Source organism: Fusarium proliferatum, assembly GCF_900067095.1.
Source record: "Fusarium proliferatum ET1 genome assembly, contig: FPRO_scaffold001, whole genome shotgun sequence".
NCBI classification, from domain to species: domain Eukaryota; kingdom Fungi; phylum Ascomycota; class Sordariomycetes; order Hypocreales; family Nectriaceae; genus Fusarium; species Fusarium proliferatum.
Window position 1 is genome coordinate 1,978,288 of NW_022194790.1, and position 22,104 is coordinate 2,000,391.

The 22,104-nt window shown below is 49.3% G+C and overlaps 8 protein-coding genes across 8 annotated transcripts; 4 read left to right on the plus strand and 4 right to left on the minus strand.

Annotated features, from left to right (window-relative positions):
- Positions 1-411: 411 nt before the first annotated feature.
- FPRO_01438 (uncharacterized protein) lies at positions 412-1,695 on the plus strand (the record flags this gene model as incomplete). The annotated part of the gene is made up of 4 exons (XM_031231472.1): positions 412-587; positions 657-743; positions 804-1,314; positions 1,369-1,695. The coding sequence occupies 4 exons, from the start codon at positions 412-414 to the stop codon at positions 1,693-1,695; spliced, it is 1,101 nt and encodes a 366-aa protein (XP_031075035.1).
- Positions 1,696-2,556: 861 nt separating this feature from the next.
- FPRO_01437 (uncharacterized protein) lies at positions 2,557-4,995 on the minus strand (the record flags this gene model as incomplete). Its single annotated transcript, XM_031231484.1, has 7 exons — positions 2,557-3,589; positions 3,637-4,030; positions 4,077-4,227; positions 4,277-4,390; positions 4,438-4,536; positions 4,592-4,805; positions 4,874-4,995. The coding sequence occupies 7 exons, from the start codon at positions 4,993-4,995 to the stop codon at positions 2,557-2,559; spliced, it is 2,127 nt and encodes a 708-aa protein (XP_031075036.1).
- Positions 4,996-11,265: 6,270 nt separating this feature from the next.
- On the minus strand, positions 11,266-11,664 carry FPRO_01436 (putative DNA-directed RNA polymerase II chain RPB10; the record flags this gene model as incomplete). Its single annotated transcript, XM_031231495.1, has 4 exons — positions 11,266-11,323; positions 11,378-11,464; positions 11,514-11,575; positions 11,629-11,664. The coding sequence occupies 4 exons, from the start codon at positions 11,662-11,664 to the stop codon at positions 11,266-11,268; spliced, it is 243 nt and encodes an 80-aa protein (XP_031075037.1).
- A 331-nt stretch (positions 11,665-11,995) lies between these two features.
- FPRO_01435 (uncharacterized protein) lies at positions 11,996-14,984 on the plus strand (the record flags this gene model as incomplete). Its single annotated transcript, XM_031231506.1, has 3 exons — positions 11,996-12,315; positions 12,361-13,169; positions 13,225-14,984. The coding sequence occupies 3 exons, from the start codon at positions 11,996-11,998 to the stop codon at positions 14,982-14,984; spliced, it is 2,889 nt and encodes a 962-aa protein (XP_031075038.1).
- A 542-nt stretch (positions 14,985-15,526) lies between these two features.
- FPRO_01434 (uncharacterized protein) lies at positions 15,527-16,754 on the plus strand (the record flags this gene model as incomplete). Its single annotated transcript, XM_031231517.1, has 2 exons — positions 15,527-15,726; positions 15,785-16,754. The coding sequence occupies 2 exons, from the start codon at positions 15,527-15,529 to the stop codon at positions 16,752-16,754; spliced, it is 1,170 nt and encodes a 389-aa protein (XP_031075039.1).
- Positions 16,755-16,976: 222 nt separating this feature from the next.
- Positions 16,977-17,394, minus strand: FPRO_01433 (uncharacterized protein; the record flags this gene model as incomplete). The annotated part of the gene is made up of 4 exons (XM_031231528.1): positions 16,977-17,049; positions 17,123-17,193; positions 17,252-17,323; positions 17,386-17,394. The coding sequence occupies 4 exons, from the start codon at positions 17,392-17,394 to the stop codon at positions 16,977-16,979; spliced, it is 225 nt and encodes a 74-aa protein (XP_031075040.1).
- Positions 17,395-18,697: 1,303 nt separating this feature from the next.
- On the plus strand, positions 18,698-20,192 carry FPRO_01432 (uncharacterized protein; the record flags this gene model as incomplete). The annotated part of the gene is made up of 2 exons (XM_031231539.1): positions 18,698-18,820; positions 18,870-20,192. The coding sequence occupies 2 exons, from the start codon at positions 18,698-18,700 to the stop codon at positions 20,190-20,192; spliced, it is 1,446 nt and encodes a 481-aa protein (XP_031075041.1).
- A 179-nt stretch (positions 20,193-20,371) lies between these two features.
- FPRO_01431 (uncharacterized protein) lies at positions 20,372-21,808 on the minus strand (the record flags this gene model as incomplete). The annotated part of the gene is made up of 1 exon (XM_031231550.1): positions 20,372-21,808. One exon carries the CDS (start codon positions 21,806-21,808, stop codon positions 20,372-20,374), a length of 1,437 nt encoding a protein of 478 aa, XP_031075042.1.
- Positions 21,809-22,104: the final 296 nt, after the last annotated feature.

The following is a 22,104-nucleotide window of genomic DNA, read 5'->3' on the forward strand; positions in this document are numbered from 1 at the left end:
TCTAGGGAAGAATTGATGACCAGCCTTGGTATACTTTCTTTTATCCACTTGCATAATTTCATCCACGCTCATGCTACGTCAGGATTCAGTGCCAGTTCTTAGTTAACTGACAACTAACTAATTCAAGTCTACAACTCGAGCTCCTACTCACGGCCTTTAGCAAGGGTCTCAACGGCGCTGATTAACCCTCAATCAATCGATCAAAGGCCGTACTTAAACATCAAGCTCAGACATTCATTGTCTTTCTGTTCCTCCTGAATAACAACCTTTACTCAACCGTCTATCACCCACAACCTCACAACACTCACCATCGCTGACCGCTTAGACATTTCTTGGACAGTTACACTTCAGACTGCTTGGCACCTTCAACACTTGTTCCACAACTTTGCTTATTTTCTTACTTCTTCCAAGATGACCGGAAAACCAGTTTACAAACCTGACGAGATCCGCTTTGCTTTGAGCCTCATGGAGAAGGATTTCTACAACGATGCGATATCTAACGCTTTTCGGGAACGATTCAACCGAGCACTGACAGACAACCAGATTAGATATTTGAGGAACAAATACGGCAAGGATCCTGACTATGGGTGAGTTGTCCTGTACCAAAAGGTCTTGCCACTTGCTTTTGAAATCGACTAACCGGTCTTTGCTCGTAGAGCTCCCCTTTGCAATAAGCAATCCAAGAAACGAAAAGAACGTCGATCTGACTCTGGAGCTGGTTCTTCCGCTTCACCGGGCTCAGAGTACGTTGCGAACACCGCCCCGATATCCCTTTCCGCGTATCTCTCTAACCCAAGAAACAGAGGATCACCGGCTGAAGCCAAGAGAGCTCGCCAAGGGTCTTTCAAAGCTTCAGCAGGACCTTCTCAACAACCTCCATACCAGTTTGAGTCCCTTCCAACGCAATCACCAGTCAAATTCGAAGACATCAAGTCCCCAAGCCCGTCCTCTGTCCCCTTGTTCCACGCAGCACCAATGGCTCAGATGGGAAATCTTCGTTCACCACCTCCAAATTCCTACAGCCTCTTCTCGGGAGCACCAGCCCCGACAGGCTTGCGTTCTATGCCTCTAGCTAACTCTTGGCAGACGCAAGCTAGGGCAAACTTCAACACCAACTTTTCCCCGATCAACACTCATTTTGGTCAACACCAAATCAAGTCACCAGAACAGGGAAGCCCTGAGGGCTGTAACGCCGCATTATACCAGACACCTCATCAGTCACCCAACGCCCAGCTTTCATACGCCTCTTATTTGAGACAGCAACCAAGAGCTAGCTCTCACGCACCAGTCTCATCTCCGCAGCAGACCGTGGTCGTAGGGGGCGGAGTCTAGGAGCCCTCCGCTACTCAACACTCACCGTCGTTTAAGATGGAGATGCCCCTATCCAATTTTTCTCAGCTCTCCGATTTCGTGTATCCTCAGCAGGTATCACACGCTGAAGAGTATACGCAGGAGCAGGAGCCTGAGATGCCCAGACAAGGTGATATCGCCCCGATGTATTGTGAGGAGTACTTCGAACCAACTCAGCGAGCGGCTGAGCAAAGCGAAACGCAACCAACCCAAGATCAGGATGAGGAAAACCCAGAGAAGAAAATTTCACAAGATCGTAAGCAATCTGCTGCTTCGGGCGCCTCTCGCGACAGCAATGAGCACCAATCTGCCAAAGCAGGTTCCTCACACGACTCCAAGAACTAGAGTGGTGACGACGGGGATCAATGTGACGATCAACTTCAAGATGCTCAGTACTACCTGGGATCTGGAGTTGCTCATCACCAAGCCGTGCCCCTGAGGTGGTGGCTAAATTTTCCCACATTGTATACTATACCTGACATAACCTAATCCCTGGGGACTGGCGATATCTCAAATACCCTATTCCTTCTCCGTGATAGATCTGGGCCTCTTTGTCGCTCCTCAAGGCAGTGATTCGTCTTTTGTTTGACCTGTCCACAGGCAGGGCCACACGTATGGCGAAAAACACCAGCTGAGCGTTCTGAGAATTGTTTCCCAAGGCTGTGGGCTCAGTGCATATCACGAGGCGTATAGGCCTGTCGCATGTGTTAGAGTTGATACCCAAGCTGAAATCCACAGAATTAGATAGGCAGAGAGACTCGGTTTGGATACCTAGTTCTTAGGCTACTTAGCATAACGAATTAAATAGCTTGCACTTATCTCGATCCACTCGTGCCATACAATAAATCATAACATCTTGATATAAGTTTGGAAAATTGATTTATCCAAATATTTCTGGGCTTACCCTCCAGCTCTCTAATATCATCAACTCGTCCGCTAGAGCTTTCCAACAGGGTATCTCGTGCAAGTAGAAACGAACAGACCATCGCATAAACCTCTTCAGGATGCCTCTCCAATCTCCGGTACAAAAATTGTGATGTGTGTGTAAGCATGCTGGCATAGAATAGTCCCTTAAATCCTTGTGACCCGACTCCCAAAAACTCTCCAGTATGAAATAATAACATTAGACGTAACGTGGCATAAGTATAGGCAATTCGACGCAACCATTGCGTTGAAATAGAAGGTTATGAATATGGTTGAGCATGTTTACACCACAATGCTGACGTTGCGACGGGTGTCGACCTCCTCAACCGGGAATTGGAAAACGACCTTGAAGAGATCTCGTAGATATGCATATCGCTGTGAACTCTTCATCATCATCTGAATACTCTTGGCCATCTCCTGGGCAGTAACACGCTTGCCTCGAGCTGGTAAGGCATGGTGTCTGGGGATTATGGCATCGGTAAGGACGGAGTTTTTGTATTGTGATAGCAATGTCGAGTGCGAGATGAGAGACCCAAACGATCCAGGAGGAAGATCCTGCACAAATTTTTGTAATGCAGCAGCAGCGGCTTTGGGCTCATGGATGGTATCACGATTGAAGCCAAGATTCATAGCAGCTCGGAGAACGAGTACCTTTGCACGCGTCACATTTGCATCTTCTGATGCAGCTGTAGTGGTGGCTGTGCTTGAAGTCCTGGTGCTGCTCTTTGAGTAGCTGGAAAGATTGGACGCGCTACTCGACCACCGACCGCGGCTATTGTCACTAGGGGTGCCTAGGACAAGAATGTTGGGCATTGTTGGCGAACGACTCTGTGGAGAGATGGGCGTGTCTTCAAACTCGGTTACAGGGGTTTCCGGAACAGCTGGGTTTCTTGGTTTCTCTTCCTGCCGCCCGCTCTTGACACTATCGTGCCTCGAATGGACTGAAGATGGGTTTGATCCTCGGCTCTGTCGGCCGCTCTGATCATTAAGATGCTGAGGGAATGCGTGTCCGGCTCGAGGTGTTCCCCTATCAGGTCGAACTTGTGTCCAGCTGTCTCGGAATACATCGCAGAGCTCCCAGCAGGCTTGGACAGTAGAGCTCAGCAGCTCTTCATCTGGCGGTCTTCCATCTCTTCTGTTCTGCCTGAGATTGAAGAGCATCTCTGCAAGTGCCCAACAGGCCCTGAGCAACTGATCAGTTTCCTCGGCCAGATCACTCCGTTGCTTCATTAGTCGATGACAAAGCGCGATATAGAAGTCTAGTGTGCGTTCTCGGAACTGCTCTGGTAGGGTACCATCCTGAGCACTATAGAGGCTGCCAACTTGTTAGAGTAAGATTCAGCACTTATTAAATGCACTTACTGGTTGTTGAGCTCAAAGCTAACACGCAAAACCGAGTCCGCTGCTTCATCATTACGCTGCCGGACGTCAAATAGCGCTTGACAAAAATCGCGACACAAATCAAGGTTGACCTTGACATTGAAATTGCTCACGTCCTCATCTCGACTGTGGTAGAGCCGCTGACAAAGTTTCCAGCATGTTCTCCATGCTTTTTCGTGGGCATCAGGAATGCCATTTTTGCCAAGAGCGCGGTTACGATTGATTGAACTGAGCTTAGACAAACTGTTGCACAACGTCCAGCACTCAGCAAGAGTTGTTCGTAGAGTCTCGATCTCGTCTTGTTGCTGTGGTATCGGCATGGCTTCTGATTCATAGTCTTCGTCGTCACCCTCAGCCTCGGTTTGTTCGTCGATTTCTAAACAGATTAGCCATATCCGGTGACGAAACCAGTGTTTACTTACTCTCGAGACTACTCGTACTACTCGAACGTAGCCGGGCACCATCGTCCAGCATAGATTGCAGGTCCTGAGCTCGGGGTGTGGCGCTGTCGATGCTGTACCGCACAGGGTTCACATCGGTTAAAATCGGAGGTCGGACAGGATGAGTCGATGTCTGATGACCGTTTAGTATATGACATAAGTTTAGGTCGAGGGTAGCAGACCTTCTCCTGTCCGCCATTAAGAGAGGCTAGGCTTTCAACCTCCGATTTTGGAGATGTCCTTGGACTTGGCCCTTTGTGCTCCATGGCTGGAGGTGCGGCGGCAGCTGGAGCAGCCTGAATGGTGTTAAATGTGTCGTATCTATAATGACTATGAAACTTACCCAGCTGGAAAAACTTTCTGGTGCATGGATGACAGAAATAGCCTCCTCGTTGCTGGACTGGCGCACACTCTCCGGTAAGTTAGTTGTGAGCATCAAGAGCTGTGGTCAAGTTAGTTCATAGCCCAGGATGTCGGTGGTGCCCATTGTGACTGACCTCTGACCGACGGGTAGCCTTTCTATCACTAACTTCCTTCTCAATATCCTCTGAGACATCGTCCTCGATCTCGGTCGTTTCAGTACCATTAGATGTGACTGGAGAAGGACCCACAATGTCACTAGGACTCATGACATTGTAGGAGCTACTTGACATGCGATTGACGGAATTGGGTCGAAGCGAGGACGAATCGGTAGCAGGAGGAGGGGAAGAGCTGAGACATGGGTCAACAGAGTTTCCAAGAGGGTTCACGTTAAGCGCAGAGCTTCCAAGGCAACATACAATGGTCTGAATGGAGAGCGACGGCTCTCATTCTCCGTCGGCGCAGACATGTCTGTCTGAGGGTAAACGAAAGGGAATTGTAGGCTTCCAGTCGATGACCTCAAAGGGGCTTCAAGGGCCATGACGGGAACGTGGAGTTTCTAAATATTTAGCTACCCTGACGGTGGTAGTTGAGAGCTCAGGTGGCAGAAGGGATCTTAAGACAATTCACAACTCCAGCCAAGTGTCGACGCAAGAAAGCCTTACGATACAGCTGTCCCAAGGTTGACAGATGATCGAAACCTGATGTAGGAGACAGATTCGAGATTACCAACAGCTGTCGTGACGGCAAAAGAATAAAAGATGAGCTTGTCGGTCGGCGGTCGATGTGCGGTCGCGCGGCCAGTTAAGAGACCTATGGGCTAAGATCGGGAGGCTGCGTGACTAGTCTGACCCAGTCGAACAGCAATAAGGAAAGATTGATAAAACAGAAACAAACAGAAGGTCCAAATGCTGAATGAAGGGCTCAATGACACTCCGACGATGAAGCAAGCAAGCAAGTTCGTCCAAGAAAACCAGCTCACCAAAAGCCGAACCCAAGAGAGAGAATGGTTAGAATGGAGGGGGAAAGGTTTAAAGAAACAGGCAGAGCCAAAAGCTGGAGCACCAGCGGTTGCAACAACGGACTAAGGCAGACAGACAGACGCCAGTTTGACAGGGGTTCGTGAGACCGGGTCCCTTGTTCTCGCAGCCCTGCTACATTGGGGTGTTATGGGTCAGGTACTCAATTGTAGCTCTTGTTACTGTGAGAGTCAAGTAACGAATAAGCGGACAGCAGCGTTCAAGATATTTTTTGATGCCACCTCTCGTACGGAGTAGCTGTGAGCTGGCTTCAGAAGCTTGCTACCTTGTTACCTGTCTGCTACCTATCCCGGTGAACTGCCTTGAGTTGTTATGGGACCGTACATGCGGCCGGCGCTTGTCGGGAGCGCGACGGTTGGCGCGGTGGGAAACAAAGAGACGCGATAGTTGTTGAATAGGTAGTGTGTATAAGCCCTTGCAGAATTGCTTCGTCAATGGAGTGGAAGCAATACAATTCTTTGAGTGATCCAAAGACTGCGATTACGCATTGACCGTATTTATGTTTGTTAACGGCTCACCAGGTTGAACAGGAAAAGATAGAATGTCGCGGAACGTGAACCAAAAGACGGTTGGATCATGAATGGGGTGTGGCCCAGCTGACGGAATATGGGAGGTGTGGATATTGAACAAGCTGGTAGCAGGAGGGGCTCTGCGGCTAGGACGCAACCTGTGACACTTGATACTCCTGGAGAGTACCCAGCTAAGAGAAAGTACAGCCAAGACAACTCTGAAAGTCTGAATTGTCTTGCCGAGACAAGGCAGCGAGCGGGTGGGCCAGTTGTGTGGACCAAGGCGCAGATGGGACTTTAGAGTGGAGGGTGAAGTTGGGGGCCAGAGATGTTGAGTTGTTAGGTAGCTGCTGGGTTTCTTATGAACAATCTGACCAAGAAATTCTGCCGAAGTGATGGGTTGATGCTGATGAGTGCCAATGCGGCCCCGAGATGGGTTTCCCAAGTGGTTTGAAAGGCTTGGATCTGAGTTCAATATATCGAGGTGTGGCAGAAGCCGTCGACTTGCAGCATCGGGGTGTTGAAATTGGATGCTTAGGGTGAATGGATGGAGCGGCTAATCGTTCTAGCAAGGTCTTCTTGTCTCTCTGGCTATAGGTTGTGTTGAGTAGAATAGGGTGTGGTCAATGCAACCTGTTGATGACTCCCCTGTGTGTATTGCAGGTATTGCAGTGACTCGTATCATGCAGAGAAGTCGATTCAATCATTGTACTCGCTCATGCGAATTGAATCAATTGCAGATGAATGGCATACATGTACATCGAGACTTGCGATGGGCTGAGAAAATATGTATTACCCAGTATGTCCCAAAACGACTAACCTAACAACACCATCGTGTAAGTCTAAAGCATTACCGTTGGCGGAAGGAGAGGCTGGCTGGCTGGTTGACGAATGGACCATGGATCAGGGGACGGGAGGCCCACTCTGGTTAGCACCTGCCCTACGTACAGATCGCAATCATCAGTTTTCCCGCGGTATGGAAGGTAGGTACATTCGACGCCAGCTACCTTAATCAAGCCAGGTGGCTGAGAGTAAGTAGGTATAGTTAGGGACCTCCCACTTTCAGACTGTCTTTTTCATCATTGAATCATTATTTCATCTTTCTGTATAGCACCATAAGTTAGTTGCTAGTCCTTCGCCCTGACTTACCGATCTTGCTAAATAACTGACAGCAACTACTTCTGCAAGTATATTTGCCCGTCACTTTGCGCTCAACTCAACAGCTCTGCACCGCTACAAGACAACCATAAGAGAGAACTTCCAGCCGCCCGTCTATGACAAGGAGCCAGTCAAACCCCAGACAGTTGACCAGGGTAGATGGATCGTGGCTCCAAAACTCGTGGGGCACATTGAAAAAAGGACAGGCGTCGGCGCTTAACTCATGGTGGGACTGGCCAATCCTCCGAAGTCCCCCACTTGCCTTGCTTCCACCAACGACCTCGAACTGTCCAATGCTATGCTTTGCGGTGCTTTGTGTTCGACAAGCTACAATACACTTCCAAGCTTTCCTCCCAAGTTCAGCCGTACAGTACTATGGGTACAAAGTCGATGCCATGTGCCATGGCCCGCTGCACGGCATCAACGGTACGGAATGTGACACCCAATGCTGTATACGTATTTAGCATGATCGACAACCTAAAATCGGAATCCCAACCAGCTTCATGTTTAGAAAGGACATAGACTCTTGAGTTTTGGGAACAACGCCCAGCATGATCTTGAGTTACTTTATTTCAAAGTGTGTGCCACGACTGGCCATTCAGCCGGCTGACAACGTTCCGACTTAATGCTTTATCGGTGGCCCTCAGAAGACCTGTTGGTTCGATACAGTCTCCATTGCTTTTCAGGTAATACTCCATCCGAATTACCTGAGGATGGAGTAACCCACCTGTGGTCAGTGAGGAAGAATTATTCGTTCACTTCTACAGTTAGCTTGAGGAGTGGTCCTCTCTCCTCATCACTCCAGAAGTCAATGGCAATACTACCCATAATGCTGGGCCTTCACGATGGTGCTTCTAAACGCCCTGGGCTCGCAGGGGTACGACCAGGATGTAGAATAAGCCAATCAACAACCCAAACCTCAGAACCCGGCGAACCCAGCAGTCTGGTCACGGCGGCTTTGGCAACGCTAAAACGAGCCAGTAGCCCCACCACCCGGGATTGCAGTATGTCCTTTCCTTCGTGATGCACAGTTCGCTTGCTCTGGAACATGACTCTCGTGGCAGGCTATTCAGCAATGTCCAGATACCAGCATTTTGGCAAAGCAACAACACAAGATTCGAACAAATACTAGAATATCATGGAGCTAGGCCCTCTAGTCAATCTCTACCCCCCCCCGGCTTTTCAACCCTAATCGCCATAACCTTGATAGCCTATCGCTCACTCACTGTCTGGTCACCTCAAGGTATGGAGAACTGACAAGGACACATAAACAATCATCTTCAGTTCTTTCTTGTTTATGGCCGCCAGAGAACTAACACGAGAAGTGGATTCTGTCCCAATTTAGAGAAAATGGCAAATTCATCAGCTTATAATCAGACCAACACAATTAGCCCACGAGGCTCATGCAAACTAAGAGGAGGATTCTCCAAAACTCTTTTTTAGGACTGAACCCTCAGCTAGGTTTACAGCAAGAGAAATGCCTACGAGACCAAGACTGTATTGTTTGCTACTACCCATGCCTCGAGGAGCAAGAAAACATCGGACCTTAATATAGGGTGTCAAAATAAACTCACCAAAAGGTATCCTAAAGGCATCCTAAACTCATACCAAATTACCTAAGTCTTTTTAGCATTTAGGATCAAGGGCCCGAGATTTCTTCCCCCCTTGCCATGCTATGACTGACGGCATCGTCTGGGGTCTGAATCCTAGTAGCAAATTTAGCGTGGTGATAACCCAACGCCTGTTGCGTTGTTTTAGTTATCACAGCGCTAGACAGATTCTCGGAATTGTATTAACGATCGCCAATTCATCCAGCCGGTGCGGGGACTCCCAGCCCTTGTTAAACGGTTGAATAGGTGTTGATGCACCCTTGACAGCTCCACGAGTACACCTCAAGATTCTGAATGGTACAAGCTTTGTGCTCCTACTGAGCCGGGGAGGCTTTCTCGATTCTTTTCTCGAACCCAAGAGCAGGGTTGCGGTGTGGATTTGCCCCTTCCGGAACACATCCCGCGGTCCACCGCCGCAGAGGTCAGAATGTGCAGACGTGACTCAACAAGGAGGGCAACGTACATCGCCAATACACAACATATGAAGATGTGCCTTTAATACATGGAATGCATTTACTAAACGCCATGACAAGAGCTTTGAGCCCGAAGTGGACTTCCGAGTATGCACGAAAAAGCCATGGAGGGGAGCACAGAATGCAGTGCAAGCGCCAGCCTGATCAGACCTTTGACACTTTGACACTCTTCTCTTTGGTCGAGGTTGTTTGTTTATCGTGCTGTGCAGCTCGATGACTCAAGCTTTCCACTTGCGGTAACCAGTCCGTTTGTGCTGCCTGTCAAGGATCAAGATCGTGTCGGTCGATCAGCATAAGAAAAAGAAAAGCGCGGTTGTTGGTCAAGCTTGTTACTTCACAACCAGATCGCTTGGGTGTGGTACACAAGTGTTTTCCGACTGCTTGAAGTATCCTTAATTGTCGTTACTATATTATATCACAGCACGTCTGTCCATAAAATACATCGTTACCCATGAATTTGCGGCCCGAACGGCCACACACACCAGACGGGCTCTTCCGAACCAACGCCTCTTTATCTTATTTTCATTGTCTGCTCCATGGCTCTGAGATGTCTACGCCGCTGATAGTAGGGCGGCTGGAGGTACTGAATAGGTCGAGCGACTTAATGACAGCCAAGATTGGAAATTCATGACGGGCCTCAAATAGAGATCACCCGCTAGTGCATTGGCCTTCAGAAACTCCCGATCTTTTGGAAACCAGGACCAAGTCACACGTTGTGAGACTCAGGCATGGTGACTGGCTTGCATATAATTGTGGCTACCGCCAAAGTAGTAGAAGAGTCACAACTCAAACAATGGGCTTGAGCAGAGGTAGTTCCCATGCTAATATACTAGAAAGTCATTACCATCCCTGCCATTCACATAGCAAAAGGCTAGCCAAATTCTTGAGTTTCTCCATGACAAGCTTTTCATTGCTTCGGACCCTTAGATTATGATATCATTGTCGAATTGGTCTCAGTCTCGCTCTAGAAAAAGAACTGGGTTCACTTTAGCCCTGGTAGAAAGGTATCGCGATGTAAAGCAAAAGCGTCGCATCTTCTCACACCGTTGTCAAGCACTAGGGCAATAAGTTACAGACAGGATCGACGGCAAAAGCGTAACCCTGCTATAATAGAACAGGTATAGACCCCAGAGACATGAGAGCTTCAACCAACATCCGGATGTGTTGTCATACTCGTTGGCCTTGCAAGAGACTGTTGGCTCGATGCAATCGCCCACCCCTTCTGCAAGCAAACAGTTTTGAGGACAACCAACACATTCGAGTGAGTTTTCGAGGTCTTCAAGTAGGCCAGATCGTAGAGGCAGACAAGAAAACCCAATTCCAGCGCCTTGTTAATCAGGTGAGACTGGGAATATGCGTGCCAGTTTAACTAGCCTCTTCTGGCTTCCCATAGATGTTGGCATGCTGTCTAACAATGGGCGATCTCCTGATTCCTGCTCGTTCCTCGCCACAACTTGACATCCACCGCTCTTTGCGCACAGGCCTCAGCAAGGGTGGGAGGGAGTGTTGCAGTTGTAGTCTGAGGATTAAATCCTAGTCGTCAATGGTATAGTGCCCTGAAGAAGCAAGAATACTTAGGACCTCTGTCTTAAATAACACAAAGAATTGGGTAAGTTTAGTATTTCTAAGCAAGCCCTTGTTAGACCGGTTGATTTTAGCACCCCGGTTTCATGCCAGATGTTTTCTTGCTTCTTGAGGAGTGCATAAGGCCGTCCTGCCAGAAGGGAATACATGCAGGACAAAGGTCCTACCAAGAGCCAAGCGTTCGTTTCTTTTGGAAGGAAGCATGAGTAAGGAAGGTGGACAAGGTTCGAGTGAAAACACAGATCAATATCTTGACAGTCTCGAAAGTGTCTGTATAGGGCACCTTAGATTATGAGGACTCGTGCTCTCGTATTTGAAACTGATCAATTCATTGCCTTCCTTGCGCCGTCAAAGTGACATATTTCGGCAAGATTCCCGTAACGCCAAACCATGCACAACCATTCTTTCGCTGCTTCTTTGCCACTGTCTTACGCATTCTATGAGTACTGAACGCCAAGGTTCTGCTTCTTCTCGCTTCGGCCGTCGGGAGTGTACCTAAAGAGAGTTAGAAATCGCGTATGTAATGGTATCTGAGTGATCGTGTCGTACTTGAGAAGCTTCTCGATAAGGTCAACGTGGGTCATGATCATGCGGCGGCAGCAGTATCGCTTCAGACCGAGCTCGTCCATAGCATCGCTACACTCGTTAGATTTACAGCAATGTAGAGCAAAAGGACCCAGCTTACCCATCGGTCTTACGGGGATCTGCGATCAGTTGAAGGTAGCGCTCCCAGAGGTCACCAGTGACCTGCAATCCAAGTTAGTAAACAGCGTCTGGCGCATCGCGGCTGAAGACCCTACCTTTCCACAGGAGAAACAGCGGATGGGAATAATCATTTTGCTGTACTATCGTGAGTGCGCGAGTTCGTCGGATGCGTCCAAAAGAAATGCGACAAGAGCAGGAGGCACGTTACAAAGAAAGCTTGCGATAGTTTGGCGTTGTAGTAGGACTACGAAAATAAAATCTAGCTCCGTAATTTTTCCGACGGAGCGCTTATCTTATCAGCAACTTTTTTCGCAAGCGGGACCAAAATTTCTGCGAACCTTTACCCAGTAGAAGCGTATCCAGCAGGACAACTTTGTAACTTTTCTCTCCGTTGACGAATTGTTAAAAAAAAGTCGCAAGCACAAGAAATTGATCTCGTGCAGAGAGAAGAAGGTGGCGAAAATGGCCGGACATAAGAGTCCCCGAACAAAAAACGATCCGACCAAGAAGCGCAAACGCGATGTGACGGAAACCGATTCGAGAACCAAGAGGCTAAGAGCTGAGCGAAAGGCGAACAAAATCAATGGAATTAAGCTTGAGAACGAAAGTGGCAATGGCGTGGTTGCTGAGGTGAACGGTATCTCTGGAGCTTTGGCAGAGGCTGGAACTCGGGAGATTGAGATTGTTCGCCAGTTCGACGATACAGAGGCAGGATGGCGCGTTTCGAAGCCCATGGGTGGCAGGATCCTTGATATCGATCCCATATTGACAGAAAATGAGCAGTAAGTCTCAGTCTATGCTAGCGCTAGCCTAGCTAACCTTCTTAGATTTCTCATCATTGCGTACAACACATCTATCCAGGTGTACTCGGCAGCCGATTCACTCCTTGTTCGACGAATCCCCGTTACTGTAGCCGAACCCGCCGGCAACAAGGCTGCAGCACCCGCGCATATCGTCGCCATGAGACAAGCAAAGCAAAACTCCAACATCGTCTGGGTGGCTACCTCTGATGGCCGCATCTGTGAAGTCGATTGGACAACCTCCAAGACCCCCGAATTCTTCCAGACTCAATCCAAGACTGCAGCTGCCATGGCCCTGGTTACGAAAAAGGTCTCTGGCAGAGTCCAGGAAATCATCTTTGTAGCAGAGTCAGATAAGCCAGGCCGAATTGAGGTTGTCGCATACCCAGCCTCAACAACGGAGTCTGGGCACAAGGTTCTCTTCGTTATGAAGAAGCCTGGCAATGGCCTGCAGTTGCTTGAGACTAGTGAGGATGGCCACCTGGTTGGCGCCATTAACGACCGACTTTTCTTTGGCCTTCCTTCACAGCGACAATTCGATAACTTGGCTGCTTTGGATTACGAGATTTATACCTTCGATATTCCCGACTTGGTCAGCGCCCTCGACCTGAGAGTATATCCTAGACCAGTGACGAGCTGTAAGAAATCGCGACAGGAAGCTGCCCCTGTTCTGGACATCATTGTTGGTGGTGCCCGTGGTTCAATCTACCTCTACCATGATGCGCTTGCTCGAAGTCAGGCGCTTGCAAAGTCAGGATCTGATAAGGAGCTTATTCAAGCGCAAAACTTTCATTGGCATCGTAGAGCGGTGCACGCCCTGAAGTGGTCGCGCGATGGTACGAAGCTCTACACTCCACATGGAATCTCGAGGACTGTACTGACATATTGCAGGTAATTATGTAATTTCAGGAGGTTCTGAAAACTCTCTGGTTCTATGGCAAATGGACACAGGAAAGAAGGATTTTCTTCCTCATCTTTCTGGCAGCGTGGAGAACATCACAGTTTCTGCCAATGGGTCCTCATATGTCGTTCACCTCGACGATAACTCAGTCATGGTCATTTCGACCGCTGAGATGAAGCCTACAGCATACATCGCTGGTATCCAGTCGGCCGCCATCAACGTCACTACACCCAAGGATCTTCTCGTTCAGCGAACATGGACAACACCTGCGAGCGTACAGCGACCGATTCCAGCTGCCATCAGCCCTACTGATCAATCGAGACTACATGTCTGTGTGGGTAATGGCCGGCAGGCTACTATGTCGGGAGGGTTCTCTGCACCTTTGCTTCAGACCTTCGATCTTGAGACTTTCCGAAGCGTCTCCAAGCAAGCTTTGGCTCGCACACAGCCCACAGATGTCAACATCACGAACAAGGGCCACCCTATCGAAGAGCCCGTAATTAGTCACCTAGCCTTCTCAGCTGACGGAGCGTGGCTTGCTAGTGTTGACACCTGGGAGCCATCACAACGAGATGTGGACAACGTTATCAGCGATGCCAAGGACCAGTTTATTCAAGAGCGACGAGAGGTGTATCTCAAGTTCTGGGAAGCACAAGAAGGCGAGGAGCAGATTGCCCTTGTCTCTAGGATCAATGCCCCTCATGCTACAAATCGCAACGAGGCAGTTCTCGACTTAGCGTCGAACCCTGTCTCGACATGCTTCGCAACTATTGGTACCGACGGTAATGTTCGATTGTGGCGCCCCAAGACAAGATCTCAGAATGGAGTTGTAGTGAAGGGGCCTAACGGCCGCGAGGTCTTTACTTGGAGCTGCTCTCAGATTATTGCCGTGGGTGACGGCATTCCTCAAGACGGCGTGATCGACCTCCCCGAGTCCGGTGTTGCTCAAGAGCCCCAAGGAAGTATCGCCTTCTCGGAGGATGGTTCAACTCTTTTCGTGGCTTTCGGAACAGGTGCCTCCGGCGTAGTCTACTTGATTGATGCTGCGTCAGGCGATGTGGTTAAGACCCTCGAAGGTCAATGGAAAGGTCAACTGCGATCTATCCGTGCCCTTTCGCCTTTCGTCATTATCCTATCAGATGAACTGCGCGTTTACGACGTTGTCAGTGATGAGCTACGCTATGGTGTTGTGATACCACAGTCCAAGGCCAATGCCCTGCTTCAGCTGGCTGTTGATCACACTTCTGGTCACTTTGCCCTAGCTCTGCCAGCTAATGAGGGTTCTCTCATTGCAGTTTTCCAGCCTGAGGATATCGAGCCCCTGTTGGTGCGTAGCACGCCTCAAAGGATCGTCAGCTTGGTTTCTGCTCCTGAGACAAGTGGTTTCATCGCTCTGGATGATGCTGCTCAAGTCTGGGTGGTTGCCGAGGGATCAGATCCTTCATCTCTTGCAACTGTCCAGCCTCTTGAGGACCTCCGCCTTGAGGGCATTGATGCCAATGGCAATGAGGCTGGTCTGCTCGATGAGGATGAGGATATGGCGAGTGATGTTGATGATGCCGAGGTCGAGCCTGTGACTGAGCCTGAAGATATTGAGATGGGAGATGATGACTCTCACCCAAGCGTGATTCAACAACAACATCTAGCAGACATTTTTGACGCTGCACCGGCGTTTGCTGCGCCTCCGATCGAGGATTTGTTTTACAAGGTTACGGGCTTGCTCGCGACAAAGCCTCTTTCAGCATCATGAAAGGAAGAAATTGGTATATAATAATGCATGTTAAAAAAAAAAGGCTAGAATGTTTTTTCTTACGGAGGAGTATGTATAAATCATACTAGACAGTCATAGTCTAGTCGCATGGGGTCTTGGGAAGTTAGAAGATGGCAGCGCCGGCGTTGAGCAAGTCTGGAATACTAGCTAGCTATTCACTCAGTTTGTATATGCACTGCACCTGGGGCATGGCCGACATCGGCGTGATTGAAAGAAGAGGCAATCGCCAAAATCCAAAATAGGCCGGCATCTCTCGGGAATCGGTTGCAGATGCGGGGACGGGGCTTGACTTGGAGACGAAGGAGAAGAGGAGAAAAAGGTGTATTCGGGTGGACCAATCGCGCCATGGCACAAGAGGTAGTGATGGGTAATCAGTCAGTCGATCTATTGACTTGACTTATGACACTCTTGGAGTGAAAGATACCAAGTTATTTATCAACAAACTACAGCACTAAGTCTTTTACTTCCTCCTACTTTGCTTGTCCAAGTACAAGTTTACTTGTCCAACTTGGCAAATAGAAATGTCGTTTACATCTATTCCAGTTCTGGACCTAGCTGCGGCTCAGGATCCGGTTACCAAGCCTCAGTTTCTAAAGGAACTTCGCCACGCATTGATGGAAGTTGGCTTCTTGTATCTCAAGAATGTTGGCATCTCGGATGAGTTGTTCCAGAAGATCATTGAACTGGGAAAGGGTTTCTTTGACATTCCCGAGGAAGAGAAGTGAGTGGTGATGAGTGACATTATCATGCATGATATGATGGTTCACTAACTCTTCCAGACTCAAGATTGAGATGAAGAATGCGCCGTCTTTCCTAGGCTACTCTCGTCTCTCGGCGGAGATCACAGCTGGAGAGATTGATCATCGTGAACAAATTGATCTCTCAACAGAGCATCCTGTCCCTGGGCCAGATGCTCCTCTGTATCGTAACCTGCTAGCACCCAACCAATGGCCGTCTGAGGACTCGTTGCCCGAGTTCCGCAAAGTGTATACAGACTACATGGAGCGCATGGGCAAGATCTCAATTCAGTTTACGTCTCTCATCGCCGAAGCCATTGAGCTTCCCAGCGACGCCTTTAATAAATACTTTGACCAAGATCAGCAACACAAGCTCAAGATTGTCAAGTATCCCGATGCAAAGGAACTCGGTATCGAGGGAGACGTGCAGGGCCAGGGTGTAGGTCCTCACAAAGACAGCATGCTCACAAGCTATCTCCTCCAGGCGACATCGCACAAGGGTCTTCAAGTACAGAACGTTCGCGGTGAATGGATTGATTGTGAGCCAATAGCTGGAACCCTTGTCGTTGCTATCGGTCAAGGTTTAGAGGCACTCACACAAGGCGTCTGCGTCTCTACAACACATCGTGTCCTCTCTCCCGCTGCCGGCTCTGGTGCCCGCTTCTCCATTCCCTTCTTCCAAGGCGTGCGCATGAGCGCTGAGTTTGAAGACCTGGAGAAAGTTGGCGTTGGTCTTGTACCAGAGGAAGTACGGGAACAACGTCGCAAGATCGTGGAGCGCAATGGCGGACGTATTGATGATGTTGAGTTTACTTTCCGAGCTGGCGGTGCTTCAAAGACGCTTGGTGAGGCAACATTGCGAAATCGGGTCAAGAGTCACCCTGATGTTGGAGAGCGCTGGTATCCTGATATTCTGGCTAGCATCCGTGAGGAACAGGCAAAGGCGAAGCAGCAGAAGGAGGCTGCGGCACCAGTCGTGGAAGCGCCCCCAAAGGCTGTAGAGGCTCACTAGATACTGGTAGTGGGATGGCAAGAATGTGCAAAAAGAGCAGTGTAAAATCTATATCCATCATGAGTCCCTTGTTCTCGTCTCGTCTTGTCTTGTCTCGTCTCTCCGTTCTCGTCTAGGCTATCACGCCACAGTACGCCTCGCTTCGCTAAACATTTCCCAATTGTTTTCTTGACTTTTTCTCTTCTCGTACGATACCAGCATGTCAACACCTCGTGTTATGGTCTATGCGACTTGGACGTTGGGGAAGCAGTCGGCAATGGTCTTGCTGTGCTTGTTCTCGGCATGCTCCTTGAGACTGGAGAGGAAATATCAGTTAGTTAAGATGATGGAGAAACAGAGGAGATCGGTGGGTATTTTGGTGGACATACGCAGGGGCCTTTGTGGTCTTGAGAAAGGTAGATTTGCAGATCTGGCACTGAATGTCACAGGCCTTTTCGTTCTATTCGACCATGTTAGCAAAAGATGTCAGAAATTATAGAGTACAGTTATAAACTCACCACCTTGAGCTGCGACTTGGCAGTGTTCTTGTCCTTAGCATTGCGCTCGCGCTTCTGTTGAGCCTTGGCACCCTGGAACCTCCATGTCAGCACAAGGTATCGTTTATGATGGCATCTGAATCCTCTTAGCTTACGTTACCCATGTTTGCGATTTGGACTGGTTGTTTAAGAAGGGGAAGAGGGAGAGGGAGAGGGAGAGGGTGTGTTGCGTTATGTAGACTAGGAGAATTCGGTATAGATTTGGCGGTGTTGGGAGGTCAGAAGGTGTAAGTGAGTAAGAATTAAGAGGATGGATTGGATTGGATGCGATTATGCAGAAGAAAACCCGTAAAAAAACGGAAAACGGAGGGTCACCTTTTTTTTCTTCTTCCTCTTCTTAGCTGTCGCCCTTTTCGGACAGGCCGTTATCTAACCGGTCTCAGGGTCTCGACCGTTCCATCCAGGGCATAAACGGGCATTAACAGAGGCTAAGAGTCTATGAGTCTACAGTAACAGAACACAGCCGAGGCAGAAACTGTATCTATTTATGTTACAGAGTTGGTGTCACCGCCGTCTCAGAGTCATCAAATATACTTTTACCAAGTTACAGCTGAATACATTGGTTAGTAGCCTCCAAGTGCATGACCACTTTTGGTAGCACCAGCCATCATCAACATCACTGTCAGCGCCCCAGCCAAGCCATAACTAGCAAATGCTTCGAAACTGACCCATGCGAGCCTCAACTCTCACTAAGCTAGCTTATTCACGTTCCCGAATCTTGCTGAGTGTGGAGAATCCTGGGTTAATAAGCTACTAACTGTGCTGTGTCTTGAGCTAGTCTAAGCTCTCGTCGATCGTATTGAGCTGACCTCTAGGCTCTGGCTGGCCTGAGCCCTATCAATTGCGAGAATCCCGCTTAGATAGAAGCCAATATCATCATACTCTACTTGCTTCAGTCCGAGGGTATCACCTAGCTTGGGCAGCTAAGCGGGCAACCGCTGCTTTGCCGCAGACCTTCATAGCAACGAGGATTCGAAGGATCGCCAACAATACATCATATTATGTGCAATATTTCAAATCAGGATAAATCAGGTTCATCAAACCCTCCATTTCTATCAAATCAAGATGCTCGACAATGCAGGCTCTCGTCTAGAGGTCCAATGGCCGCCATAAACGACGCCACGTACCGCCAATGGCGCTATACAGCACGGCCTAAACGCCCGTTCTTTCAGCTTCACACCAACAACTCCGCATCCAATTTCATAGCTCGTCTGCCCATCCAAACCGAGTAAGGTATAGAATCCATATTGGTATGCAACGCTATACATGTGGTTGGTGCTGAGGTGAGACGGCGACTCTTCAAGTCAGACAGCCGACCCTTATGATAGTATATAAGGCTGCTGCGAAGCAACATAGAATATGCACAAACACCATCATTGAGAACATTCACTTTTCCAGTATCCAAATATGACCCAAACCAAGTTCTCGTCGTTGCGCAACAAGCTAGTTCAGGGACGGCTTCTACTCCCCGGAGACGAAGGATTCGACGAGAGCCTCCAACGATGGAGTCTCACCTGTGTAAAGCCTGCTGTACGTCAAACCGTCGTGGCTCCCCAGCTATCAGCTAATCGATTCACAGGCCGCTGTAGCCCAACCCAGAACTGCTGCAGAAACCAGTGAGGTTGTCAAGTTTGCAACATCTAATGGCATCAAATTCAATGTCAAAGGAGGTGGCCATAGTACCTCGCAAACGTCTTGCGCTCCCTCACCCGAGGGCATGGTCCTGGATCTCTCTCTTATGCGCGATGTCTCGGTAGACACCGAGGCAAACACTGTCTCCTTCGGAGGAGGCTGCTTATGGAAAGACGTTGACGAGGCACTCTGGACTAAGGGCCTAGCTACCGTTGGCGGAACTGTCAGCCATACTGGCGTTGGAGGACTCATCCTGCATGGCGGCTATGGCATCTTGTCTGGTATTCACGGTCTGGCCATCGACGTCTTGCTTTCATGTCAAGTCGTCCTAGCCGATGGAAGCATCGTGACCGCATCCTCCACCGAGAACGCAGACCTCTTTTGGGCTCTTCGAGGCGCCGGCAGCAGCTTTGGTGTGGTTACCCAATTCACCAGCAAGATATTCCCACAAGGTGATATCTGGGGTGGCATGGCTTTCCTCCCTCCCACGGCTCTGCCTGCAGTGATCAAGTTTCTCAACCACTGGGGAGAGACAAACGACGGCACCCAAATCTTCCTCACAGGCTACACTTATGCTCCCCCTGGCCCAGACCCCAATGCGCCCAGGCCCCTCGTTGTCCTGGTTCAGATGGCCCAGGTTGGGCCTAATCCAGAGGAAGATGGCCTGAAATATTTCGCTCCCATACTAGAGCTCGAGGCATTGATGAAGCAAGTTGGGCCTATGCCATATCCTATGATCAACCAGGGCGCAGATGAGGTCTTTGCAAAGGGCAGTAGATACCTTTTTGGTGGTGCCAACTTCACCCTTCCCATGGAGCTCTCCACCGCCGAATCAATCCGTGATAAATTCACGGGGTTTGTCGAGGATACGCCGGGTACCGAGGGCTCGGTTGTCATGATAGAGTGCATTCCCCAGAAAACCATCCGGACGATTCCTGTCGAGTCAACATCCTTCAACTCACGAGGTAACTACTACAATGTTGGTATCAATTACAAGTGGATGGATGAGGGTCTTGATGCCAAAATTCGCCAGTTCAATCGTGGGTTCCAGAAGTCGATTCGCGAGCTTGGATACGACGACAAGGCCTTGTCAGATGGCATCGGTCACTATCTGAACTATGTGAGCACTGACACCATCTCGGCTGAAGAGGCATTTGGCTCAAACTCGAAGCGCTTGAGGGGGCTGAAGAAGCAGTATGATCCAAACAATGTCTTTGACAAGCTGTGGAAACTGGTTGGTGAGGTTGAGGATAACAACTGGATTGCCTGATGGGCGAAGGGTGTGTTTTCTATTACCTATTGAATAAACCAGTCAAGGCATCTTACCACAGGAATTTCCTACGTCTTGGGCAGTGATATGGTTTTGTAGCGGTCACAGGGAGGTGATGTGTCCGACCAAATGACTTACAAATTCGCATTGCATTCTGCCTTGCTCGATTAACGAGCGCTTCAGTACGTCCCGTCATACTTTTCTGGAAATAATACCCCATTTGCCATTTCCAATACTGCATACTCAAGGTCATCTTGAGCTTCATCCTCATCCCAGGGTAATAGCCCCATTGCACGCATGCCGTCTAAACCGCCTGCCTCACCAACCTCTCTAACGGCCTGCTCTCCTCCTACATTAGCATCACCCGTAGGGGCGCCGGTAAAGTCAGGGCCGGCTTCCCCATGCAGAAACCCCTTGCGCTGATGAGCAAGATATAGGGCGTTTGTCTGAGTTAATGGACAGGCTGGAAGATATATGATTGTTGTAGGAGGGATGTCTGGGCGACGGAGACGGTCAAGGGCGTAGACGGTATCGCAGTGCCAGACAAGGTAATCACCAGGGTCAAGTTTTGGTATGGAAATCATGCTCCGATGAAGCTGTAGATGAGGATGTAATGCATCGTTGAGCTCCTGTGGGTAAGACGGCAAAGCGCCTTGAATCACAGACGAAGTTGGCTCATCAAGAATCCAGTTCCCTGGCGTAAGAAAGTCTGGACTCGCCGGTGAGGATTCTTTGGGCACAAAAAAGGGGCGCAGAAGAAGATATGCAGTTGTGAGTCGAATCATGGGACACAAGAGAAGGGTACCATGGCCAAAAGGAACTTCACTCAGAGCGACCCAGCCCTGAAACATGCGGAAGACGCTGCATGAGCCGTCACCATTGTATAAATCGCTTGTCACTTTTAGTCGAGTGCTGCTCTCCCACGGATCCCAGTCCTCCCAACGGCCATCCCAGATGCGTTGATAAGTCGCTGCTGAACCATAGCCATCCGGCTCCCAGCGCTCCACGCTTCCTCCGTCAACATATACACTGAGGGAACATGTCTCATCCTCAGGTCTCCTGACCCTCATGCGGTCGGCGTAGCTGATGGGGAAATTGGGGCTCACAAGTGCTTCCGGGTCAGACGAGTGCCATAAATTCATTAGGAAACGTTGGGTATAGAGAATGTTCGGATGGGCTCGAGACTTGATCTGCCCAGGAGACCAGTAAACCCCGTACAGATGCGGATCATGGGTGGGCAATCGTTGCGCCTGAAGGTCCCCCAGGTGAGCGTCCGTATCTGCCTTCCATTTCGTAGCCAGATCATGAGGAACCACATTCCGAACAACAGCGACACCTCGTTCCTTTAGTCTTGAAGAAAAGTTGTCTGCAACTGAAGAGTCTTTGAGATCGTTAAAATCAATAGATGGGTAGATATCCGAACCGGCTTTGGCGATGATATCGATTTCAGTGTTTAACTTGACAAGTAGTCTTATCCAGGAACTCTTGATCTGAGAATCTTTACCCTCAATCAAATCTCTCTTGATTCGGGCAAAGCGAGTAGGGAGAGGTATGGGCTCAGTAATCTGAGCAAACATACTACTTGATGGACCATGCCGGTGGCCTTTTGGAGCCATGGTGAGAGCTTTTGAGAAGTTGATTGTGGGTATTGGAAATAAAAGATAACGTTGAGCTATCCTAGACCACCCGCACCAGTTGAATCACAGATATATACCGGAGTAAATGTGGCAGTCGAGGGACGCTACTGGAACTGGAACAGCAAAGGTGAGAGCTCAAGCATCTTCTCCGAGGAAGGGAAACCTGGCATTCTGGGCGCCAGTGCGACGTATGGTTGTTTTATAGCCACGTTTACATGGTCCGCAAACGTGCCTGAACGCTGCGCGTGACTGTCCACGGCCTCTTTGAGCGTTAA